The sequence below is a fragment of the Pholcus phalangioides genome, unplaced genomic scaffold, assembly GCF_987345545.1.
Source record: "Pholcus phalangioides strain wild (caught in Gottingen) unplaced genomic scaffold, Ppha-v1.0 ptg000007l_1, whole genome shotgun sequence".
Classification (NCBI taxonomy): domain Eukaryota; kingdom Metazoa; phylum Arthropoda; class Arachnida; order Araneae; family Pholcidae; genus Pholcus; species Pholcus phalangioides.
The window spans coordinates 31,867,713-31,891,466 of NW_028301600.1; the positions used below are offsets into that span (position 1 = coordinate 31,867,713).

The following is a 23,754-nucleotide window of genomic DNA, read 5'->3' on the forward strand; positions in this document are numbered from 1 at the left end:
ATCAAGTTTTGTTACAGACAATACTGAAAATATATGGTTTCTTCCAGAAAGATTCTGAATTAAGAGCTTGACTTTTCGGGACTTACCTTACATATTGGTGCAGTGCCCACATTTTAAACCTGCTAGCCAAAGATTTGGTTAAAACTGATGTAACAAAGTATGTTACAAGTATATTTAGATATTTCTGCAATCATCTCTTGGAAGCACGGTATCATATGTAAGGTGGTAGAGCATTGGTCTTCCTGTAGAGGTATGATGGAATACGTATTATGATTCTCTTGAATCTTATGGTAAAAGTTCATCAGTTGTTACCAAAGTTTGTGAAGACCACAGATCTCAGATAGTGACATTTCTAGTGAAGTCTTAAATATTGGTTCAAAAAGAAATGTGAAGGACATAATCGCGATTCTGAAACCAATAGCCAAAATTAACAATTTTGTACAGAGGAACACAACTGCTCCATAGCTGAATGTGTATTAGCATGAAAAAAGCTGCAATTAAAGATAAAAGAAACATCAACAATGAAAAGGTCTTATCAGTGTATAAAAATAGGTTTGGACAATCATTAACAGATGCACACTTTGCTTCATTTATTCCAAGCTCATCAGTGTTAACTTCTAATAGGGAATTGATGTCATAAAAGAAGAGAGAAATAAGGGTCTTGAATTTATCAAACAAAAATGTGGCTCTGGTTTCCTGGAAATTACATTAAAATTTTTGGTGAAGTTGGAACCATTTCATGCTAAAAAAAAATGGTTTTTTTTTCCACTCTAAGGTTGTTGATACAATGTCTGATTTTGAGTGGTGGAATAGTTTTTATAAAGATTTTTGAGAGTGATATGCGTCTTGTGAACATGCTAACTACAGCCAAATCATCTATGCCTGTATTGAAAGGATTTTTTTCAAGGTGGTGTTTATTCCAAATAGTGAAACAGATTAAGAGTAGACAAAGCATCCAATTTAGTGTTTCTAATGAAGTAAATGAACAATTATTCACACGGTATAAAATGATTTAATACTTGCTGTAAGATAATCTATTCAAGAAATGTTTTTTCCCCTTAATAAAATATATATTTCACAAATATATTCTTATATATATTTCATAAATATATTCTTATATATATTTCACAAATGTATTCTTATATATATTTCACAAATATATTCTTATATATATTTCACAAATATATATATCTTTAGTTTATAAATATTTTTTAAATAGTAATTATTTTTGAAAGTTAAAATTTCTTTAATTTTATATTCTTTAAAAAAAGCATAGATTAATGACTAGTGTGTTAGTAATATATATATATATATATATATATATATATTTTGTTTAAAAAAATCAATAAAATCGAATAAGTCTTTATTTAAATCAAATAAATTGATTTTTTTTATTTAAATCAAAAAAATCAACAACCCTGATCAAGAATCATAGAGGTCTAGCATGCCAATTATTAATGTTCAAAATTCACAAAATTATAAGCATGATAGTAGTGACTGAAAACAACCTTTTTCATGATTTAAACATAGTCAAACTATGATAATATTTTAGTGGGGGGGGGGCAAGCAGTAACATTTTGGTGTTGTTGCAACTACAATTAAATTTTTCTATATACAGGTATGAAAAATATAATCAAATGCCTTCATTTACTGTGCTGGAAGAGGTTATTTTGCTGTGATAAATAATGCAAAATTAATAAATATTTGTTAGTTACAACGGTAACATAATTTTTTAAAAAGAAACCTGTTTAGTGTAAGCTACAATAAAAAAAATATTTGAATGTATGCGAACCTCGTTATGGAAAAAATTGTACTTTAAAGCAATTAATCAGGATATTTTTTCTGAGTCTTTTATACAAGACACCAAAGTTATATGATGAGTTGGACTGACAATAAGCATATAAGTCTGAGTAAAATTTTGTATGCAAATACATTAAATATTAGTTAATTAGGACCTATATTTTCAAAAAAAAAAAAAGTGCTGGAGGGCTGCATAATGCCTTTTCTTTTTTACACAAAATTTTTTCATAGCAAGACAACCATTTTTTCATTTTTTTCACTTATGGCTGTTATTCTGTTCTCAATTGAATCTGTGTGCTTCTAAATATGTGCAGATTCATTTATCAAAAAGAGAAAGCTGCTTGTGTTAAAGCATGGTAATTTTGTTACTAGCTTTTGTTTCCTTGCATAAAGGCTAAGAAAAAAAAATCCAGAAATAGTGTAGAAATTAATTACAGTGGCAAGTCAATGATCTTGTGCATTGTAAAAAAAGACAATTTAAAAAAAAAAAAAAACTTTTTTCCAACCGTCAATAATGTTTGACTTTACATATTAACCCTCTCAGCGGCAATGAATGGCAAGATTTCTTGCCTCCTTAAAATCCTCTTCTTTTGGCAATGCCAAGTTGAGAGATCTCTGTATAAAGCAGGCTTTTTTCCATAAGCAAATGATTTTCATCTCCCAACCTGTCAGGTCAACTGCCATTGGGCACAGTCAGCATTTATTCAAAGTTTGGTAACGGAAGTAAAGCTTTGTGTGGTTTTTTTTTCATGGTAGGAATATGTATAGGAATATGTGGACAGTATAAATAATAGGAAAAGCCAGAGTGTTTCTCTTTTTCAGTTTTTTTTTTTTTTTTTTGTTATTCTTGGAGCTGAGAGTGGAAGCGCTATCACCGGCACAAAATCAAAAAAAGTATTCTTATTGAAAGAAGGTGTTGCATTTTACAGAAGATTTAGTGATTTCCACCGTGACAATCCTATTGCGATCAGTGAAATTTTAACTGCTCAAAGGGGTAATTGGTGACAAAAACATATTTTTCTAAAATGGAAGCTATCAAACAAGCTTTAATTCCAAATAGCTGAACGGTTTTGCTTGATTTACAAATCACTGCTGAAACTTTCACCTTACCTGTTTTTTAGCTTCCACTTTTAGCATCTCAAAAGTTAGCTTAGCTTGGAATCCAAGCTAAGCTAACTATAATTTTATGTATCCAAGCCTTGGATACATAAAATTATGTGATAGATAGAATTTTTATAGAATCTAAAAATACTATATAATTATTGCACTTTCATTTCAGCAATAATCCTGTAATAAATTATGATTTAATTTACAAACTAGAGGTATTTTGTACAGAAAATCGGGTAAATTCAGGTATTAGTGCACATAAAATTTAATCTGATGAGTATTGGTTATCATCTCATCAATTGGAGTCATCTCATAAAACTCAGAAGCAATGTGATTGATAGTTTTTGACTGAAGTCATATAGAACTTCAAATTGTTATATATCCCCCAAATTTTTATTTTAATTTGCTGCTATCACAGCTGAATTTGTTGGTTTTGATGATGATTTTTTGTGTGTTAATTTTAGAATAAACTATATAAAATTTTTAATCCTTTCAGATACTTTCATTGTGAAACATCCTGTTATATATATACCAATTTCAAATATTGTTGCTCCTGAAAAAAGGATTCCTCATGTTTTGAGTGTTCTTTCGTATGATTCCTCATTGTATTTGCCATTTGTTGGCCACAATTCTCTAGCTAATACTATTTTGGAGTGGGTTTTTGGACAATATCAAATGATTTCCACTTCCTTGAACCTGGGCCCTCTTGATGTTTTAATTACTGGTGAATTTACATGCAAATGATTGTGAAGATGACATTGACAAGCTGATAATGGAGTGATAGAGAAAGTTAGTGATATGCTATGTATGTAACGTCAGCTAGATCATAAATAAATTGTTACCCCATACATATAGCTGTCGTTGAGCTTCACAGATTAACCTTATGACATCTACACTCAAGTGTACTCAAACGGCAATATAGAAATTAAAATAAGCAAAAGGTAACAAGTCACCAAGAGAGAACCCTTTTTAGTTTCATGCCTATTATTCTTTTTTGCCATGGATACAGGATGCCTATTGTTACATGGAGAAAGTAGCTTACGCAATCAGTTTATAAGTGACAAGCAGTTCAGAGTTTTTGCGCTTTTTATCAGAAGTTATTCTTCAGTAAAAAAAATGAAGGTAAGAGAAATAGCAGGGTTTTTTTCCCTTTAGTATCCAGAGAATTAAACTAGGATTTATAATTGAGCAGTGTAGGCTGATAAACATGTAACCATGTTGGATTGTAAATTTCTTAGCATTGAAAAGGTTAAAAAAAAATCAGATGGGACAAGTTCACTAATTAAATACCAGCAAAGTAAAAAGCGCTTGAGTAATGCAATGATAAGATGCTTGTGTGTCTGCTACCATGAAGGTTACCTCCAGGGTTGATAGGTTCGATCAGTGGAAGAACATAGAAAAGAAGTTTTTTACCTACCAAGCCTGGGACGACCACCAATAGATGACTCCGTCGTTTCCTACCTAACTCCATCAGTAGGAAATTGCTGTATGGCTATATGACCAGAGTTGGTGTGTGGTAAAGTAGCAAAGTGAAAAGGACAAAAATATGCAAATGTAATGATTTTAATACAGCTGAATGTAGGATTCTATCATTAAGGTGTAGTAAATTCATATTTGTTTATACAAAATGTATATTTGTTTTTACAAAAACAAATGTTACATTGTTGTTAAGTTATAACATGGGAGTAAACCATGTTCCAACACCTGCTGTATAACAGCAACTATACATCCACTGCAATTGACCTCTGTGAGTAACAATAGAAATTGGACTCACTGATTTCATTCAGGAAGGTATAGGTGTTCTCCACCATGAAGGTATGCTAAAGTTGTCATGTTCTTTATTTACATACAATATATTATTGAATTTTTTTCCTGGCATATTCTGTAACAGGAAATAAACCTCGTGGAGAACCTAAACAAGTAATTTTCTCTGATGGTATACGTCCAGGTGGTGATCTGACAGACCTTACTGAGCCAATGGAAGTCATTCCTCCTTATCAGCGTCAAGGAAGGCGAAGAGTGGACAAACTTTTAGTGGGTATGTAAAATGGATGTTATCTGAAACAATTTTTAAAAATAAAATTGAAATAATTTTTGCTTGATAGAAAATACAGCTAACTTGATACCTCATATTCTTTATTGTTTTTTGAGTAAAACATTTTTCATTATACAATTTAGCTATTTGCATTATATAATAATATAGGCATTCTTTTATATGAATCTCTATCTGACTTCAACTAATAATGAGGCGCGGTAGCCCAGGTTGATAAGATACTTGCTTAAAGTACCAAAGGACGTTTAGAGGTGTTGCAAGTTCGATACCTGGTTCATTCTTGTAGGAAACTTTCCTGACACGGGTACAACAGAAACGGCGACATGACCACAGAAAAAGATTGTCACCGCAGGGACTCCCACATCGAGGGGTTAGCATATCAACCCCTCTGTGAGTATATATATAAAAATTCTCTCTGCTATATATTCAGAATCGGCAATAAATTGTAGGTTCTGGTCAAATTAGCTCTCATGTACTGAAAGTGACTGTGGTGCAACAAAAATGAGCAAATTATCAACTAATAATGTATTTTCTATTTTTTTTTCGGTTATGTAAATTTTTTTTATTTGCTGTGTTTATAAATTTTGTAACATTGTAAAAAAAGGAATCTGATGAATTGGAAGATTTTGAGTTCAATATTTATTAAATTCATACCTATAATTTCTGCTGAACATTTTCAGTGGGTCAAAATAATGATCTTATTGTGTCTTTATAATCACTTGATTTCATTTTTTGTGTTAAATAAATAAAAGGAAGACTTACCTGCATTCTTGTGTGTGTATTCGCATGGAGAGATATCCTGCCCACCAACCCATCACAACATTGTTCATATTTTTCCTCAGGGTGATGCATAAAATGTTTAGCATTTACAGGGTTCTGTACATCTGGAATTTTGTATTTATGTATCACAAAAAATATATTGAGTGAGAAAGAATTTCTTTTAAATCTAAACTAATGTATGTTGTTATGCATTGCTTTTCATTCTGAATTGTTGTAATAATATAAATCTTTTTCTTTGTTAAAAATGTTTTTAGGTGGAGAATCATCGCAGACTCTACTTGTTAGCAACTATTCATCTGCAGTCAAGAAAAAAGGCGCTCAACCCAAATCGCGCCACAAAAGAATTGTAGTAGTTGATAATGAAGGATCCTTGCCACCAGTTCTTTTGCCACGAGGTATGGTTTCAATGATAATGTATTGATAATTTTTATTACGCAACTTTATTTTTTGATTGCAGTGGAATATATATTGATTAACATTATTGTTAGAGAAGATAATATTTCAGCCGCTTCATTGGGCAGTTTGCCCTCATATTTGCATACAGTCTATTGTTACTTATTAGAATCATCAATAATGTTATCATTCAGGTAATATCATTTTCGCAGCCCCATATCTTTTGATTACTTCATGTATTTAATTTTCTGTTATATTTACAATTACACAATATGTTCCCTAATGATTTTCCCTACCCCTGGTAATTTTTGTGTAAAGTTGTTCCATTCAATATATTGTCCCTTCACCCGCTACCTACATGTTTATCTTGCTTTTGCTCTCTGTCAATATCGAGTCCAACCCTGGCCCTAGAATCAACCATTCTCCCCCTCTCTCACAAATTCGAACTAGATTTAATTTTATCTTCATAACCATCAGAGCACCAGAAAACTACCCTTACTCCCCCATTCTTTGCAATATCCAGGGTACTTAAATCCCCATTCTTGACAAACTTAACTTCTCTAAAAAAAACAGGATTCCTTCAGCGCACAATTAAATGGATCGTCTCAACGTTTATGTGCAGTGGAAGCGAAGTTTTTCCCTATTGATAATCTTCAAAACCAAATCTCCGACCTCTCTTTAGACTTTTCAGAATTTTGTTCCTCACTCGCCTCCAAAGTAATAGATCTGGAGGACTGCTCCCACCGTGCCAATCTGATTTTTCGTGGTATCCCAGAGGAAGCTTTGGATGGTGAATCCCCCTCTGTTCTCGAATCTAAAATAATCAAATGTTGCTCCAAACTGTTAAATATTGAAATTTCACCATCCGATATCGATCGTTGCCATAGACTTTGCTCCAAAAGGAGTTAGTGGACCCAAACTTTCAATAATTAAATTCAACAAATTCAAGTCAAATCTGAAATTCTAAATATGCCTATAATTTTAACGACAGCTTTTCAGTTTCCCAGGACTTGTCACCTGAGACACTCAGACTGCGAGGTCAAATTTGGAGGGCTTCTCAGAAATTCCTTGATAACGGCTTGAAGGTCAAATTATTCCACAACTTCACCCTTATCAACAACACCAAATATATTTGGGATCCCAACATTAATGACATCTCTCCTACCTCCCAAACTCTTTCTAGAACTAACCCCCCCTTGACCTTCCTCCTCCTTCCTCCAGGTCCCACCCAGCGAACAGCATTCCCTTAGTTTCCCATGAGGTATCACAAAAAAAAATGAATAAAAAAATCACTCTTCATAATCAGAACCATAAATACAAGAAGTATAGTCAATAAAATTGATTCCTTTGAATCTATCCTATCAATTCAGAATCCTGATTTTCTAACTGTCACCGAAACATGTCTAAATAGCAACATCAGCAACTCCAAAATTTTACCTCCAAACTATTCTACTTTCCACAAAGACAGAAACTCCCATAGGGGTGGTGTCACCCTGGTCTTTAATATCTCTATCCCTCTTACCGAAATCCTGCTGGATTCCAATTTAGAAATCGTTGGTGCTGAATGGCGTTATTCCAACTGCACCCCTATAGCCATTTTTTCCCTTTACTCATCCCCCTGCACCAGATCTTTAACTATTTCGTAATTCTAGAAAACTTTTTTAACTCTCACATCATAGTTATTGCATTGGAATTTACCCAGAATAGATTGGCATAAAAATGCAGTCCCTTTCAGGCAATCACAGTATCAACAATAGTGTTCTCTCTATATATTTTCCTCAAGTTTAATCTCGTCCAAACTATTTTAGAATCAACTAGAATTTCTAACCGCTCTAGCTGATTTTAGATACTTTAGATATAATATCTTTTTCCAACAAAATCCCAGTATCTGATTCCTCTGTTTTTGTTGGTGTTCCGACCACTAAACTCCCTTTGTCAATTTTTTCCTTCATCACACCACTCTTTCCTTTAAACTTAATTTTAAAAAAGACAACTTTCCTCTTATGCAAAATATCTTTCGTACTCATCTCCTCCTCTTCGTCTAACGACATTCATTCTCTATGGAGTAAATTCAAAGCTGTAATTGATAAATGTAAAACCACTGTTCCCTCAAAAATACCTCATCTAAATGTCTCTTCAACCCATGGATCAACTGAGATATCATCCATCTGAAAAGAAAAATTTGCCGCAATGTTTTCAAACTGAAACTCAACAACTCTCCGAAACAAAATCTTGGTCTCTACATGTAAACTTAAAGGTCTTATTTCACATCAAAACACCAACTACTTAACTAACTCCTTGCCTAACTGTCTTTCTATAAACCCTGCCAAATTTTATAATTTTCTTTGCCCCAAATCTGCTGGCCTCCTTCCCTCAAAATCTCCAACGCCGAACTTCTTACTTTTTTCCTTGATATTGCCTCCAAATTCAATTGGGCTTTTGCTTCTGTTTTCTCTTCTGATCCCAACTCCCTTCGTAACTTCCGTCCGGTTTTTTTCTCCAAAGGAAGCCTTCCGAATCTACTCTAAAAATTGAAACCACACTCCACTGGCCCAGATGGGATCAAAAACCATATTCTCAAATTCTGTGCAGATGAAATTTCCAACTATCTTTTAATTATCTTCAACGTTTCATTGTATACCTCATGCTTGCCCTCCAACTGGAAAATTAATAAATAATACCTATTTACAAGTCAGGTTCTCCCTCTTATCCCCTGAATTTTAGACCAATCACCAGCACCTCTACCTGCTGCAAACTTTTGGAGCACATAACAATTAACTTCTTTCTCTCAATTAACTTCTTAACACGGCTTTAGATCATCATTATCCGTTTCCACCCAATTAGCCCTTTTCATTCATGACTTATCTAATAGTATTGACAACAACCTACAAACTAATATGGTATACTTGTGGCAGAACTGGTAGCAAATGGCAGCACTACATGTAACAAGCATTACACAGAAACAAACTTCACGTCAGGTTTCACTACACATACACGCACATTCCAACATGTACCAATTCATTAAAGGTTCCGCAGAGGAATATGGACGAGGTGCATGCGTGGTTTAGTAGTGGTAGTAGTCAGTTTGTCTGTTTCAAGGGCCAAAACTCCTCATACCTCTGGGTCAAGTCTGGCATGCCTCAGGGATCGGTCTTCTCCCCTCTATTATTTCTAATTTATATTAATGACTTACCATTACCAATCAATCACTCCATCAGACTTTTCGCCGATGATTGCGTTATTTATCAAAGAATTTGCAGTAGATCCGACCAATCCAGCACAACCTTAATACTATATCCGAATGGTGCTCATCTTGGCAACTACCCCATAAACATCTCCAAAACAGTCTTCATGAAACTTACCCATAAAAGATCTCCTCTCGAATTTTCTTACTCAGTTAATAATTCTTTAATCACAGAGGTTTACCATTACAAATACCTGGGTATGATAATTTCTCCGAACCTGCGTTGGAACCTCCACACAGATTATATATTTCAAAAATTCCTTCAAAAACTTTTTTCCTCCGTCCTAACCTCAAATATTCCACCTGCCACATCTATGCTTCCAAACTTATATCCTTCTTGTCCTCTCCTATGTCTGCTAAATTTGGGATCCCTATACACAAAGCAATATACAGGTAGATAAGCTGGAATCTATCCAATTAAAATCTACCCATTTTATTTTAAAGTGCTGGTCTTCCTATGTTTCTATCACACAGCTCAAACGTCAACTTAATATCCTCCCCACTTACCTCCCATAGATATATCGCTCGCCTATCATTACTTTTCAAAATTATCCACGTCTATTTTAACATTGACACTAGCCACATTCTAATCAAATCTTCACATTTTTCCAATAGACTCAATCACTCCAAAAAATTGAAACCTTTTTGTCTCTCTTGTTGAAAAAAATTTCCATTTCAGTTGAAATGTCATAATTTGGCTGCAGTAATTGCTATGATACAAATACTTATGCAGCTGCATTTGCAATGACTCTCCTGTTGTGAAGAAATCTGTAAAATAAAGGAAAAACTTTCCTTTATTCAGGTCTAGGTAAGTTTCTTCCATCTGACCAACTTCACAGTTTCTTGGCCAGAAGATTTTCACTAGGGATCTATGGAATGTGTACCGTAGATTATAAAAAGTATTGCAACTCATGATACCCATTAGGCAGTTCCATTCTTCACTCATTCATTCCATTCCAAAAAAAATCAGATTTTACAATAATGTTGAGAAAAAACAGCATGATTCAACATTTTGGAACCAGTTATGTGGGAAAGAAAATCACAGTAGTCTCATTCAACTAAACAAAACATATGGTTATCATACAGGGTAGGCAAAAAGTCTAGAAACTTTAAAAATGAATAAAAACCGGAAAAATAACGGAAATAAAAACTGTTTGCAAGGTTAGCATCGCTAGTTCACAGGAATTTTTTTATGACGAAGAAATAAATAAAATAAAAGCCAACAGGTGGCACTGGTATGAGTGACTTTGGTGAAAATATATGTGCAAATGAGACGGTTATAAAAACTTGCCCTCTTAATCCACAACCAGTTCTCTGTTGTAAACCGTGTATGTGGACATGTTGCACTCTGCCATTGCTAGATTTGTGACTCCAATGTGTTAACACATACTGCTGTAATAAACGATTTTGAGGCATTCTGTTTGTTATTTGCATATCTTTTCTTTGACTTGTGTAAGTCAGCACCACCTATCAGCTGTTTCGAGTTTTTTCCGTCTTAAAAAAATTCCTGTGACCTATCATGCTAACCCTGCAAACCATTTTTATTTCGGTTATTTTTCCGGTTTTTATGAATTTTTAAAGTTTCTACAGACTTTTTGCCCACCCTGTACTTACTATTGGAATTTTTTTTGCATAGTTATCAATCATTATTTTTCATCAGAAACCCCGAGTCCTGATGTGATCACATTAAGCAGCATGCACTGTGTCAGATAACATAATTGATCCCTGCATTATATTGTAATTGTGGAATAACTAGGAATGTAACAATGATTTTTTCTAAATTGTAGTAAAATAATGGGACATGATGGTGCTAGTGATGTTATCTAATTCCTTTGTTTATCAAGACATAGTATAACAGGATTCTAGTGCACAAATGAAATCAGTAGTTGGTAACTTCTGTTGTTGTATTCAGTTGCTTTATAATTTTGTTTAGCATAAATATAATTGAATGATAAATTATTTGACATAATTTCTTATTTGTAGTGAGAAATTTTTACATTATGCATGCTTTTTGCAGTTCAGTCATTATTTTCTTTTACATAGATGATCCTATAGCTGATGACAAGATGGATATTTCAACATTTATAGCAAGACTAAAAGGTATCTTGACTCATTAATCATGATTGAACTAGCATTATCATTTAGTCTTGCATTTCAGTATTTTCATGGTCATTTAAATAAAATATTGTGTTCAATTATGCTTAAGAAATAATCTAGAAAAATTTTCTTATTATAAATCTGAAATCTTTCCACCACTTTTTATATCCAATGGAACAAAGCATATACAGTCGAACCCTGATTTAATGAATCAGATTAAACAATATTTTTATTTGTTGAATCAGGGAAAATAGTTATGTCAGAGTTGAGATTAACACAAATAATACAGAAACTTAAGAAAAACATTCATTAAATCAGAATTTGTTATTTCATGGTCAGAATATATATTAAACACTTAGCTATTTTTGATAACAGAATCATCTACAAAAGAAAAAATGGTATCAAAATGATGCATATTAGTACTGCCTACTCTAAAACTTGATATTTTAGTGTGTGCTGAGTTCTTGTAATGAGGAAATTCCATGAGCCTTTGCTTGAGTGATAAAAAAAATCATTTTATTCTTTTTTTTTTTTGCTTATGTATGGTGCTGGAATTTCAATGTTCTATTTAAAACCAGGAGTTTTCTGACACTTTTAAGCTGATTGTATGGTTGGTATTTTAATTGGTTAGTGGTGCTGCATGTGTGGCACTGATTGCTATGCATTTCCAAAACATCCAGAGTTTTGCAAATACCATCTACAGCAATGACAATTCTTCTCATCTTGAGTGCATTTTATTTTTGAAAAAAAATTTCTTGAAGAAAACTAAGATATATTTCATTTAGTGAAGAAAAAAGACAAAAAAAAAGTTGAATATCATGTATGGTGATGCTGTGAAAGGATCTCTTTAGTTGTTGCTTGTATGTAGTAGCAAAGTTTTTTTGTATGTTTATTGGTATCTGTTTCATCTTCTTTATTTGGATTTTTTAGTGTGCAAGAAAAATGAATTTCAAATATTTGTTTGCTATATATATGTGATAAATGTATATAATTACAGTATATTGTGTTTTGCTAATGAAAAATATTTTCATCTTTCTAATAGATGAGCTATCAAGTCCTGTCATTTTTGCAATCATTAAAAACCTACATATTTTGACCAAGATAATCAAATGTAAGTTAGAAGGCTATGTATCATATTTTCTCTATTACAAATGTAGAGAATTCCATATATTTAATTGTTTCTTGTATTATTATTTTTTTTTTTTTAATATATTTCCCCTGAATTTAATATTGGGGCCAATCATCATGAAGCTTTACTGAAAAATGTTTCCCCTCATGATTTAAACTTCATTCTTTTTGTTCGTAGTAATTGGCTTACAACTGGAATTTGTTCTGTAAAGTCAGTTGGAAGATGATTTGTGTGTGAGCACGTCAGCATATAGTTTGATAGTATATCTGATAAATTATTTTTCACTGTATTTTAGTTGTATACCACATAAGTATGAATTATTTCTTACATGAATTGATTATTAAAATAATAGATTGCATGATTTAATGTTCCTATTGTGATTCATTATGGCATAATTCTTAATACATTTCTATGACAGTGATGGTATTGACGTACTATAGCACTTCAAATACCTGAAATTTTGGAAAATGATGGTATGACTCAGTGGCGTAGCCAGGGGGGGTGGGAGCAGAGGGAGCGATTGCTCCCCCAATTGAAATTTTGCCTACATTGGCACCTATTCTTCTAAATGACTTTTAATCTTTAAAAAAACTTGACTTTAAAAAATATTGACTTTTTCATTTTCTACCTTCATTGACTAAAATGAGTAAGGGGTAAAAAAAAAAATCTACATTTATATTTGTGCCTCTTGCAGTTTCACAGTGTACTAACCCTTAAGAAAAGAGGGAAAAAAAGAAAGTGGAGGTTTTCATTACCATTTTTGATAATTGCTCTCAAGCTCTTCATCTGGAAGCATGTTCAGATCTCAGCCTCTGTTCCCCACCTTTATTAAAGGGCAGAATCCTGCCCGCTTCTAGCTCCTTTTTTTCTCTTGCTATTGGTCATTCTCGGTAGAGCTACTAGAAATACCTTTCATAGGTATGCAGGATATGGCGTTCACAAAATGCTCATTCTGTTCTGAAGAGCCACCAAGATCATTGACTAAGGCGCTTTATGAAGAAATTAGGCTCGGGAACCTATTGTAGACAGACCACTGAACCTATAAAGTAATGGCTAGGATTCAAGCTGCAAGAAGTATCGCCTTTTCTTTGGGCGCCTTAGGTAGAGCTTGAGCTCCTAGAAATACCACTTTATGTATGGGTGACTTAGTTAGATTCATAACGCCTAAAAATGCCACGTCATCTGCAGGTGCCCTGGCAAGAGCTACTAGCTTGTATATAGGGCAGCGTCAAAGACTAAGAAAAGGTGGAAAACAGCTATGAGCTTTTGAGCCCTAAAAAACCCAAGATTTTGGGGCACAAAAGGGGGTTCTGGAAGAGTTTTTTTAAAGGTGGGTAAATAAAAACCTATAATTTTAGGTCAACAGCGCTCTGATATGTAGAGAATGGAATTATAGTCTTCTATATTTGTCTGATAATATATTGTACTATATTATATACAGTGATAATGCATAATTTTATTGAAAAATGTGACTTTTTTAGAAATATTGTCTTTTTTCATGGCGTAGTTTCTCTTTCCTATGAATTACTTTGTTTATTTCATCATTATGCATATAAAACAATGTGCCGAATCGGAGATTATTTCCTAGAAAAAGTTATGGCCGGTGTGTTTGTTAACTCATGACACGTATATATATCCCCTCCAATTAATCCCAGTATTTCTTAAATTTTTGGCACCCATGCCCCCCCCCCCCGACTTCATCATTTATCCGTGACTTCCCAGAATGGCCTGACGCAGGTGTTTCTCGAACTTTTTCCACCCTTTCCCCAGGCCCGTTGTCTCTCCCCCCCCCCGGCTTTTGAAAATTCACTAAAAATGGTATATATATACACTACCTTTATATACATACATTGAGTACATGTGCTTTGTCCCCCCCCCCTCCGGAGAAAGTTGAAATGACGGCCCCGCCTTTCCCCTATTCGATACTTATCCGCGAGCTGACGAAGATTAAAGGCGCACCAGGGTGTCGCGGTGCACAGTTTGAGAACCTCCTGGTCTAATGTAAAAAGAAAACCCACTGCAAAGAACTGAATAAGCACGCATGAATACACCAACGCGTTGAGACGTCCCTCAAACAAGGGTGGCGATGAGCCACGAGCACACACACTTTGAGAATCCGCTGAATATTTCCGAAATTATAATAATAAAAATGCACTATATATACTCATCGCTTTTTAAACCAGAATTCCGGGCATTATTTTTTTCTTTATTTCCCACAACACCACATTGGTGGTCTACGCAGAGCCGTCTTACGAGCATCAAAGGGACTTTTCAAAGGCCCTCTACCTGTTCAGAAATGTCTGCCTAACATTTCACTCATCCAGTTAAAAGAAAATTCTCAAAATTTTAACTGGATCTCATCTTCATGAAGTCCCTTTTGCACTTGAGGCACCTGGACCGGGCCTGGAATTGTCCATATATTACAAGGAAAGTTTAAAAGTAACTGAAGATACATACGTAATACGTATACTATTTCAGAAAAACAAAAAGTGTCCACGAAATGTTGTCTACTCTTGAAAGATTATCTAGTGTTTTTCAGCACTTATCCGAGGGCTTACAATACTTTCTAATATGAACTATGATGTCGTGAGGTTTGCCACACAGCACTTACCCGAATGCCCTCTGGTCAAATTACGAGGGGAAAAATCCAAGAACTTATTAGTCCAGAGGGTTCTCAAACTGTGCATCACGAACCTTTGTCGGGGCACCGCGGAGCATACCGAAGGTTTTTCAAAGAGCTTCTTTGTTAAACTGCTCTGGGGAGCCGCGGGCAAGCATTGATTAAAGTAACGGGTAACCCCTGCGCTAGTCTGTACCATTCATCACTCATATATTTTCATTCTTCTCTGATTTGTTATAAAACACATCGCATGAATTTATTTCACTAGAAATAAATATACATATACTATGCACAATGTCTTTTTAAGTTTTTCAACTTTGAGCAGAGAGAGAACTCCCCTTTAAATAATAGTATCTCCAAAGGAAGCCGGTAGATAATAAAACATAAAAAATATTTCAATTGATCCATACACCCGCCACTTTCACTTCGATTTGGAAGATGAGCAGTGACATTACAAACACGAATCAGAGATACTTAAATAGATTACGAACACATACAACAATTTCTGGTGCACACTAATTCGTTTGAAGCAGTGGTTCCTAAACCTTTTTGGATTCAGGACACCCTCTGCTTGTGCGTATGCAATCTAGTGGTATGTGATAACCAGGGCCACAACTAGGGGCGGGGCATGAAACCAGAGGGGGCGCAAATTTCATTCTGAAACCTCCTTCAACATTACAAGGGGGTGTCAAAATGCGCTTTTGCCCCGGGTGACCAAGCATCTAGTTGCGGCCCTGGTGATAAGCACTGCGATCGTGTGGGCATCATGATGGATTCATTCTGGTTTGAACCCCACTAGAGACACAGTGGCGTTTGACTGAAGCGAGTCTTTTTTTTTTTCAATGTCTAGGTACGAATGCTAACCGATCTTTCATTTGGAAAGCCTTCCCGCAGAGAGCAGGCAGGCTTTCGCCGTGGTATTTGCATAACGCGAAACTTCAGGCATCTGCCAGTTTTACTTCTAATATGGAAGGCATATAGCAAAACTTCTCGAACTGAAACCATGCATAACTATGGCATCATATATACGTTATGGGCACGCATAATGTAAGAAAGAACTTGCCGACATTCATTACTTTGTTAGAGAAATTCCATAAGAGAAATGTCTTGGAAGTATATGCACGATTGAGTAAAAGTAGTGTACATGTGATTCGTGCTTAGATAAGAGTGTAACGTGATAAAAGCTATTAAATGAAAGCATGAAGAGCCTGTACTTTCATATCTTGGAATAATTTTAGAGAGAGAGAAAAAAAAAATATTTTTTTTTCCTTTTTATTTTGTCCTTATCATTTTTTTATATTTTAATCTTAATTTTTTCCAACTACCTTTTAGGGTGACTTCCCAGTTGTTTTTGATGTTTGCATTTGCATATAAGTACACAAAACATAAAATGGAATTTAAAATTGATTAAAAAATTAAAATACATTAACCAATTGAAAGGTAATTAATTTAATTTGAAAAATAACATCAACTGAAAACAAAATAGATTTGATTTTTTTCAAATTGGGAAATTTAAAGTTCCCCCCCCCCCCCACTAATGCATAAATTTAAGTTTGCGCCTTAAGCACGAACAAAAAAATGGCGCCTTTCACAATTTCGCTCCCCCATGGACCAAAACCTGGCTACGCCACTGGTATGACTGTGTTCATGCAATTTATCAAAAGATGATCTTGAAATTGAATTCTGAAGATTATCTTTGGAATCATCTGTTTTGAATAAATATGAAAATATTAGTGAAAGAGCAAAATCTTTAAGTGAAAAATCAGATGGGGCAATCTATGGATTGATTTATCAGTTTATGTAGATATACTGATATATCTATCAGTTTAGTTCAATATGTATGTTATTATATATTTATTAGTATATGTATGCCTGACTTATTTATATTTATGCAACACAGGTAAGTGGATGCGATGCACAGATTAATTTTTGCAAGGAAAAGTTTGCAAGCTGCTGTGGGGAATCAAATCACTGCCCCTTTACAATGTGGGCACTAGCGCCAGACTAATTATACACCACAGAAACAATATGTTCTTTTCTTGGCGCACATATGTATGTTAAACAGGATTGCAATAGACAGCTTCCTAACTCAGTTGATAGCTCATGAACAACAATAGTCCTCATATGCCTACCAACAGAGAAAGACGATGTCAGTGGAGAGTGACATCTTTCTCTTAATTAATTATTTACTAATGAATCAATTTATAAACTCTCTTCTGATTGATTTTCCAAGAACCATAGCTCTTTCAATAATGCATATCTTCTGATTAAATTAGAAGCAAATGATTTTGATGCTTATCTTCTGATTCCCTATTCATATAAATCCTTGTGAGGCAATTTCTTGATGGAATGATTTTCTTTTCCCTTCCTGGTGGTCTCCACCTCTGATCTACCACCATTTAACTGTCACATATTTTCACACCTGAAAATAGGAGTGATTTGTGCTGGTGAAACTTAACAGTGTGCTTGTGTTCATGTCCACATCGTTTGACATGTTTTGTGTTCAGTAGGTGGTGCCTGGATTTTTGCCAAAGGCAAAATCTGTGGAGGACATGGGGGTTGTACCTGGCAGGAGATTAAAAAATGAAAAATATTTTTTTAGAAAATTCAAATATTGAAAAAAAAAATACTTTCTTGTACTATTTGTTAATTCAAAATTCTTTTTGAGTGTTAGTAACCCAAAATTTCTGTGGAAGAAATCTTTGTGTCTCTCTGAAGGCAGATTCTGCGTACACACCCCTTATTTTCACGGTGCGAAATGGTGACCACATATAGTGGCTAGATGATGAAACTGGATGTTCAAGGTAGAGTTTTTACAGATTGGATCCTCCCCCCAACGGTCTCTGAATTTTTTTTCAGAATTTGAACAGACATTCTACGATTTAAAAAAAAAAATACTTATTCACAATCTTGTAGCAATAAAGAGAATCTATGCAGTATAGATGCTACCTTTGAATGCCGGTAGATAGCCACAGAAGTACAGTAATTCCTGGTATGTAACCAGCTGGGGTAAAAAACTCAGAAATTAGAAAATTTGGTTTCTTACCCCTCATTCAGGGACGCAACTAGATGTCTTGGCACCTTATTCTTCAACAACCCGCAGGTTCTTTCTTTCAACACAATACAGTACAGTAAAATGCTTAATTTGCCCTTTGAAAAAGTAAAACAACTTTTCAAGGTTGTACGATCATGATAAACGGTGAACAGATGAAAAAGAAAAAAAGTTGGAAGTTGGGTGAAGTTTTTTTTCTCTGTATTATTTTTCTTCTTGGAACTAGGAAAGAACGTGTCCCGTAGGATGTGTAAACCAAATTTTTATACATCCTTTTCCACATTTCCGGGTATTTGATGTGCTATAACATGCCAGCGGCACCTCTGATTGTGTGATTCATTACGTTTCTATCAAAGAATGAATTAATATTATACTTTTACTTTGTTTTTATCCAATAAGAGATATATTTTCTAGGTCTTTTACTTATTTCACAAGTGTTGAATTTTAACTATGATCATTGCTTTCATAATTACTTTTTAAATGCTAAAGGCAACTCAAAAGATAATAATAACATTTTTTTTATCGTTGTCCTTTTTACCCCATTATGGTATATCTTGTTGCACATGCAAAACACTTTTAAATAAATTTTTATGTAATGTTCATAGTTTATATTTGATGATTCATTTTGTCATCTTCCTTATGCCAAAGCATTGTTTTTATCAATTGAAATTTTATCTTTTGTAGTGGATTGCTGTTTTGGCAAAGAATGTTGGTGTTTTGCTAGTCAAGGTCTTTGTACTGTTGGACAGGATGAAGTTATATTTCTTCTTGAACGTATCCCTGATGAAGATATTGTGCCACGAGATGTTTTCAGACTATTCAACAAAGTTTATGACAATGCAACCAAAGGTTAAATGTTTTGTTTTGCATCATCTCTGTTCGAGTACTATGTCTTCATGCTTTTTTTTTTCTTTCGATGAATCCTTAGTAAATCTGTATATGAGGGTTGTTCAGAAAGTAAAGATACATCACATATAAGCAGAAGCATAATGTTTTGTTGCGTACGTTGGCAACTCAGACTTTGACCAAGATGTTTTAGCTCTCCCAGTGTAGTTTTAAATCATTGCTACACTGAGTCTGGTTTGAGTGGCAAGTGTTTACAAAGGGGATAAAAGTAACAAAACACTTTCAGAACAGGAGATGGTACTAATTTTAATTTTTTGCATTATTTTTATTTTCATTATTTCATACCAAAAGCTTTCAGACAATTATAAAGTAGAAATTGATACATGTTGAAAGAAAATGTTTAAATTATTTCTGGGTGATATGTTTTTAGGTTCAACTGTTGGAGACCTTGGATATTTGATTTTCTCTGATGGTGTTTTTGGGAGTTGGGATCACAGAGGATTTTTATTTGTACGGCCAACATTCCAATGCCTAAGGAAGTTGGTACTCCCAGGAACTCCATTTTTATGTGCCGTACTTATTCAGAAGTGGGAGGTGCCTTGGGCAAAAGTGTTTCCTCTACGCCTAATGCTTAGATTGGGTGCAGAATGTAGATGTAAGTATCTTTTCTTTTCCTCTATTGTGTTACACTAGCAGTACTCAAACTTCTTTTACTCGCAGAGCTATTTTTAAAAGTACAGTCAAGTTCCCATACTTGGGACAGCAGCTTAACTTGAGATGATATGGGGTTTTTTGTTTTAATATGGGGGTAGCCCTGACGGTTTTTGCAGGTTATGTTTAAAGCAAGTCATCACTTTTGTTTGTTTTTGTGTTAACATTTTATGGTAGTTGCAGCAGGTAGAACGTGTTTTGGTTGACAAAAAGTTTGTTTTTCCAGAAAATCAGTAAGCTTTATTAGTAAATTACTAAGGTCTGTGTGTGCCCCACAACTATGTTTCGACATGGGGTTTCTATAAACTAGGGCAATGAATAGATAATTTCCCTTATATAATACTGGTTCAATATTTTTATTGCCATTATTTTAAGTATAGTTCTGCTTGAAAAAAAAAAATCAAGTTTGTCCAAACTTGGGACACTGTCCCATGTTAGGTACTGTTGTTCCAATTTGGAAAATGCATTGTCATTGTTATGTTTCTGAATAGTTTACATGTGGTATATCATGTATAATCCAATTCCTCAATGTAAACAACCTTTTTTAGGTGGATAGCTGTTCACAATCTGTTTTATGAGAACTTACATGGTTAAAACAAATGTGTTTTTATTCTCTGATGTTGATTAAATTGATGAATAATCAATTTCAATAAATCAGATAAAGAGAATTGTAAAACCTCTTATGGGACATTCAAGTATTACGTCAGCATCGATGGGGAAGGGATTTCCAATTTGCTGGCTTTTGATGGGGGGGGGGGGGGTTGTATGATGCCTATGTCATCAACCAATCTTTATAAAAGTATGAAAAATTCTTAATGGCATCTTACTTTGTGTTCCAAAAACAAGTAAACCCTTTCGCTAGTTTGTGGGCACCTGAACTAACACTCTCCCTATTGATAAGGTGTCATTCAAGTATTATGTCAGCATCGGGGGGGGGGGTTCTGATTTGCTGACCTTTGATGACAAGGGGGGGGGGTTTGAAGGTTGCTTACATCATCAACCACCCCTTTTTGAAGATATGAAATATTCTAAGTTGCTGACGAAATTTTGCTGAAGGGGGGTCAGTGTTTTATTGACAAGGGGGAGAGGGGGTAAAAATGGCTGAAAATCTGCTTACGTGATACTTGAATGACCCCTAATTCCCCTACAGAGCCACTTTAGTGATCTCTAAATGTTTTGCAGACCCAAGTGATCCAGAGATGTGTCGTGGACTGCTTAAGTGCTCTGAACCTGTGCCGCATGTCATAGAAGTCATCCGTGATTATGTTGCGGATGACTTAAGTAATCTGGGAATGTGCTGCGGGTAATTCTAGTGATGTAGAACCACACTGAGGACCCCACCAGTGCTCTAAAACTGTGCCACTCATGCATCTCTAAATGTGCCATGGATTGTTTAAGAGTTCTGGAACTGTGTTGGGGGACACTTGAGTGATCTGTGAATGTGCCACAAGTCTGAGTGATCTGAGAATGCAACATGCGCCGCTTAAATAGTCTGAAATTGTGCCACGGGTGACTTAAGCGATCTGTAAATATGCAGCATAGCTCATTTTTAACAAAATTAGGTTTGAGTTGGCAAGCCACATTTGGTTCGTGGGCCAAGAGTTTACCATGTATGGCTAAGAAATTTTTAAGAAAATTTTTGAATTAGAAAAAAAAAATTGAGTTCTTTGCCTTCAAATAGCATTGAAATTGATTATAATAACATATAAAGATATTTTCTTTCGAAATTTTAATTTTTTTTTCAAATATTTTTTACATTAAAAAATGGATTTTTGATAGTCTTGTGGGGGGGATGCGTTAGGAGGTAGAGGATAATGAAATTTTGCTGACAAGGGTAGGGGAGGGGTAAAAAATGACTAAAAATTTGCTTAGATTGGGTTTTACTTGTTTTGGCACACAGCGTAAGATGCCATTAACAATATTTCATATTTTTATAAAGAGTGGTTGATGATATTCCAAAACTTTTTTGCATAATACTTGAACAGCCCCTTAGTGTCATCTGAGATTGCTACACTTTTGTCCTCTAGCTTTTCAATGTTTTGTTCTTTGTTTGTGTCAGCCAAAGTCGCTGCACACATTAACGTTTTTCAAATTTTTCTACTTCCTAAGTTCATTTGTTCCTTTTTTAAAAGTGTGATATTTTCTTACCAAAGAACTTAATCTGTGATTTTGTCATAAAAGTGGTGACATTATTTTTGATAAAAGGATTTCTGAACTGTTTTCCGTCTGGTATTGCCCTTAGAACTTCTTTCTAAAAGTATTTAACAATTAGTCATAAGTTAAAACTAAGGCACTTAAACATGAGACAATACACAAAAACTATACTGTCTCAAGTTAGGATACCTGCACCTAAACTTGTGACAAATGTCATTTCATTTTTTTAAGGTACTAAATCTACACCTGAAAATTTCAAATTATCAGTTTAAAGGACATAGACACCCTTCAAAATGTGGGTGCCATTTTTTTTAAATTTTAACGTTTCATTGAGAGGTTGATTTTTCAGTGCAAAGTTCAAAATTTCCCAAGTACGAGCACTTGACTGCATATAATTTTTATGGTGGAGCGGCCATACTAATGATGAATTATTAACTTCAGGAACAATATTTTTATTCATTTATTTGAAAAATATTTAACCATTTTACAGTAGCAACTTTTTTTTCAAGTCGTGACATTTAAAATAGTTTTTAAAACACATTTGGCATCTTGATGCTCACATGCATATATAATATTGAATCATAACTGAATTAGAGGAAAAGTGTGGGTAATACACACACTTATAGTGGATTTTGATAGTGAAAATGAAACTTGAGAAGTCCCCAAAATTTCATGAAACATAGTATATTAAATTAGGAATGAAGGAACAAAAAATGAAAATGGTAACTTTATAAACAAAAAACATTGTGAATGCATATCTACCCTGTCTTGTAGGGTAACAGTATACAGGGTGGGCGGCCAAGAGTATGCACCCAAAGATTTAATAGTATTCACTAATGAATCTTCTTGTAACCTCGTGCCTAGAGCATTCCTCATGCTCCCACTCCATACATATTCCACGCTGAGTGCAATCAGCATCATAGGATATTTCCAAAGGGTGGGCAAATGGACTTTTATTGCATGGTCAAACCTGTTGAGAGAAACTCTATTTCAGTGGAGTTTTGAAAGTGTTTTTCTATGTTTTTAGGGCTTTTTCAATACAGTTACCCATTTTCTCTCTGTTTAAGGTCTCAACCAGCCTATGCCCTCTTTACTTGTTGATAGATAGGAACAGCCTAAGATAGAGTTGAATTCTAACATCACCTTGAGATACTCTCAAACACACAAAAGTCACTTTTACTTTCCCTATTGCTAACAGCAAAAAAATTGTGCTCTCTTAAAATATTGTGTTGGTGCCTAGATTTTTTTCTCAATTTGTCAAGCCCTGCTGTGTAATGAATATTATTTTGTAAAGGAGTTCATGGCTTTTGTTTTATTGGCGTGGAGTTTGTGGAATGCAAAAGCCAATTTACATGGAAAATAGAAAAAGTGGGTTTAAAACCCTCTTCAAGAATTTTCACCAGTGACTGCTCTTCATTTCTTTCCTTACAAAGGAAAAAAATCATCAAGCGGGTGCTAGAACTACCAAAGCTATAGCAATATTGCACATGTAAATGCGTCTAAAATGTTAAGAACCCTCATCCAACCCCTGTACTCTGGTCTGGGATTGAATTTTTCTCTGCTATCCATACCTACCTTTCACTTATTTATTGTTAAGAAAATTTGTCTTTACAATAATCATTGTTAGAGATTCATATACATTGTCTTTAAATTAGTAATGGTTTAGCTGTAATTATATATATATATAGTTTCTTCCATTCCTCAGTTTGAAAAAAGCACATCAAACCTATGAAGTGACACACACTGCTCATAATTTTTTTCCCCATGT

General features: G+C 34.3%; 1 protein-coding gene across 7 annotated transcripts in view; it reads left to right on the top strand.

Annotated features, from left to right (window-relative positions):
• The window catches only part of Sara (Smad anchor for receptor activation), a 125,880-nt gene that overhangs the window by 59,055 nt on the left and 43,071 nt on the right, over positions 1–23,754 (top strand). For 6 of the 7 annotated variants that reach the window (XM_089233048.1, XM_089233046.1, XM_089233044.1 and 3 more), the window contains 6 exons: positions 4,799–4,945; positions 5,995–6,135; positions 11,421–11,477; positions 12,517–12,585; positions 18,960–19,124; positions 19,552–19,776. In XM_089233048.1, coding sequence (XP_089089174.1) covers positions 4,799–4,945; positions 5,995–6,135; positions 11,421–11,477; positions 12,517–12,585; positions 18,960–19,124; positions 19,552–19,776 — 804 coding nt within the window. The remainder of the gene's footprint in view (positions 1–4,798; positions 4,946–5,994; positions 6,136–11,420; positions 11,478–12,516; positions 12,586–18,959; positions 19,125–19,551; positions 19,777–23,754) is intronic. The other variant, XM_089233049.1, reaches the window with a different exon arrangement.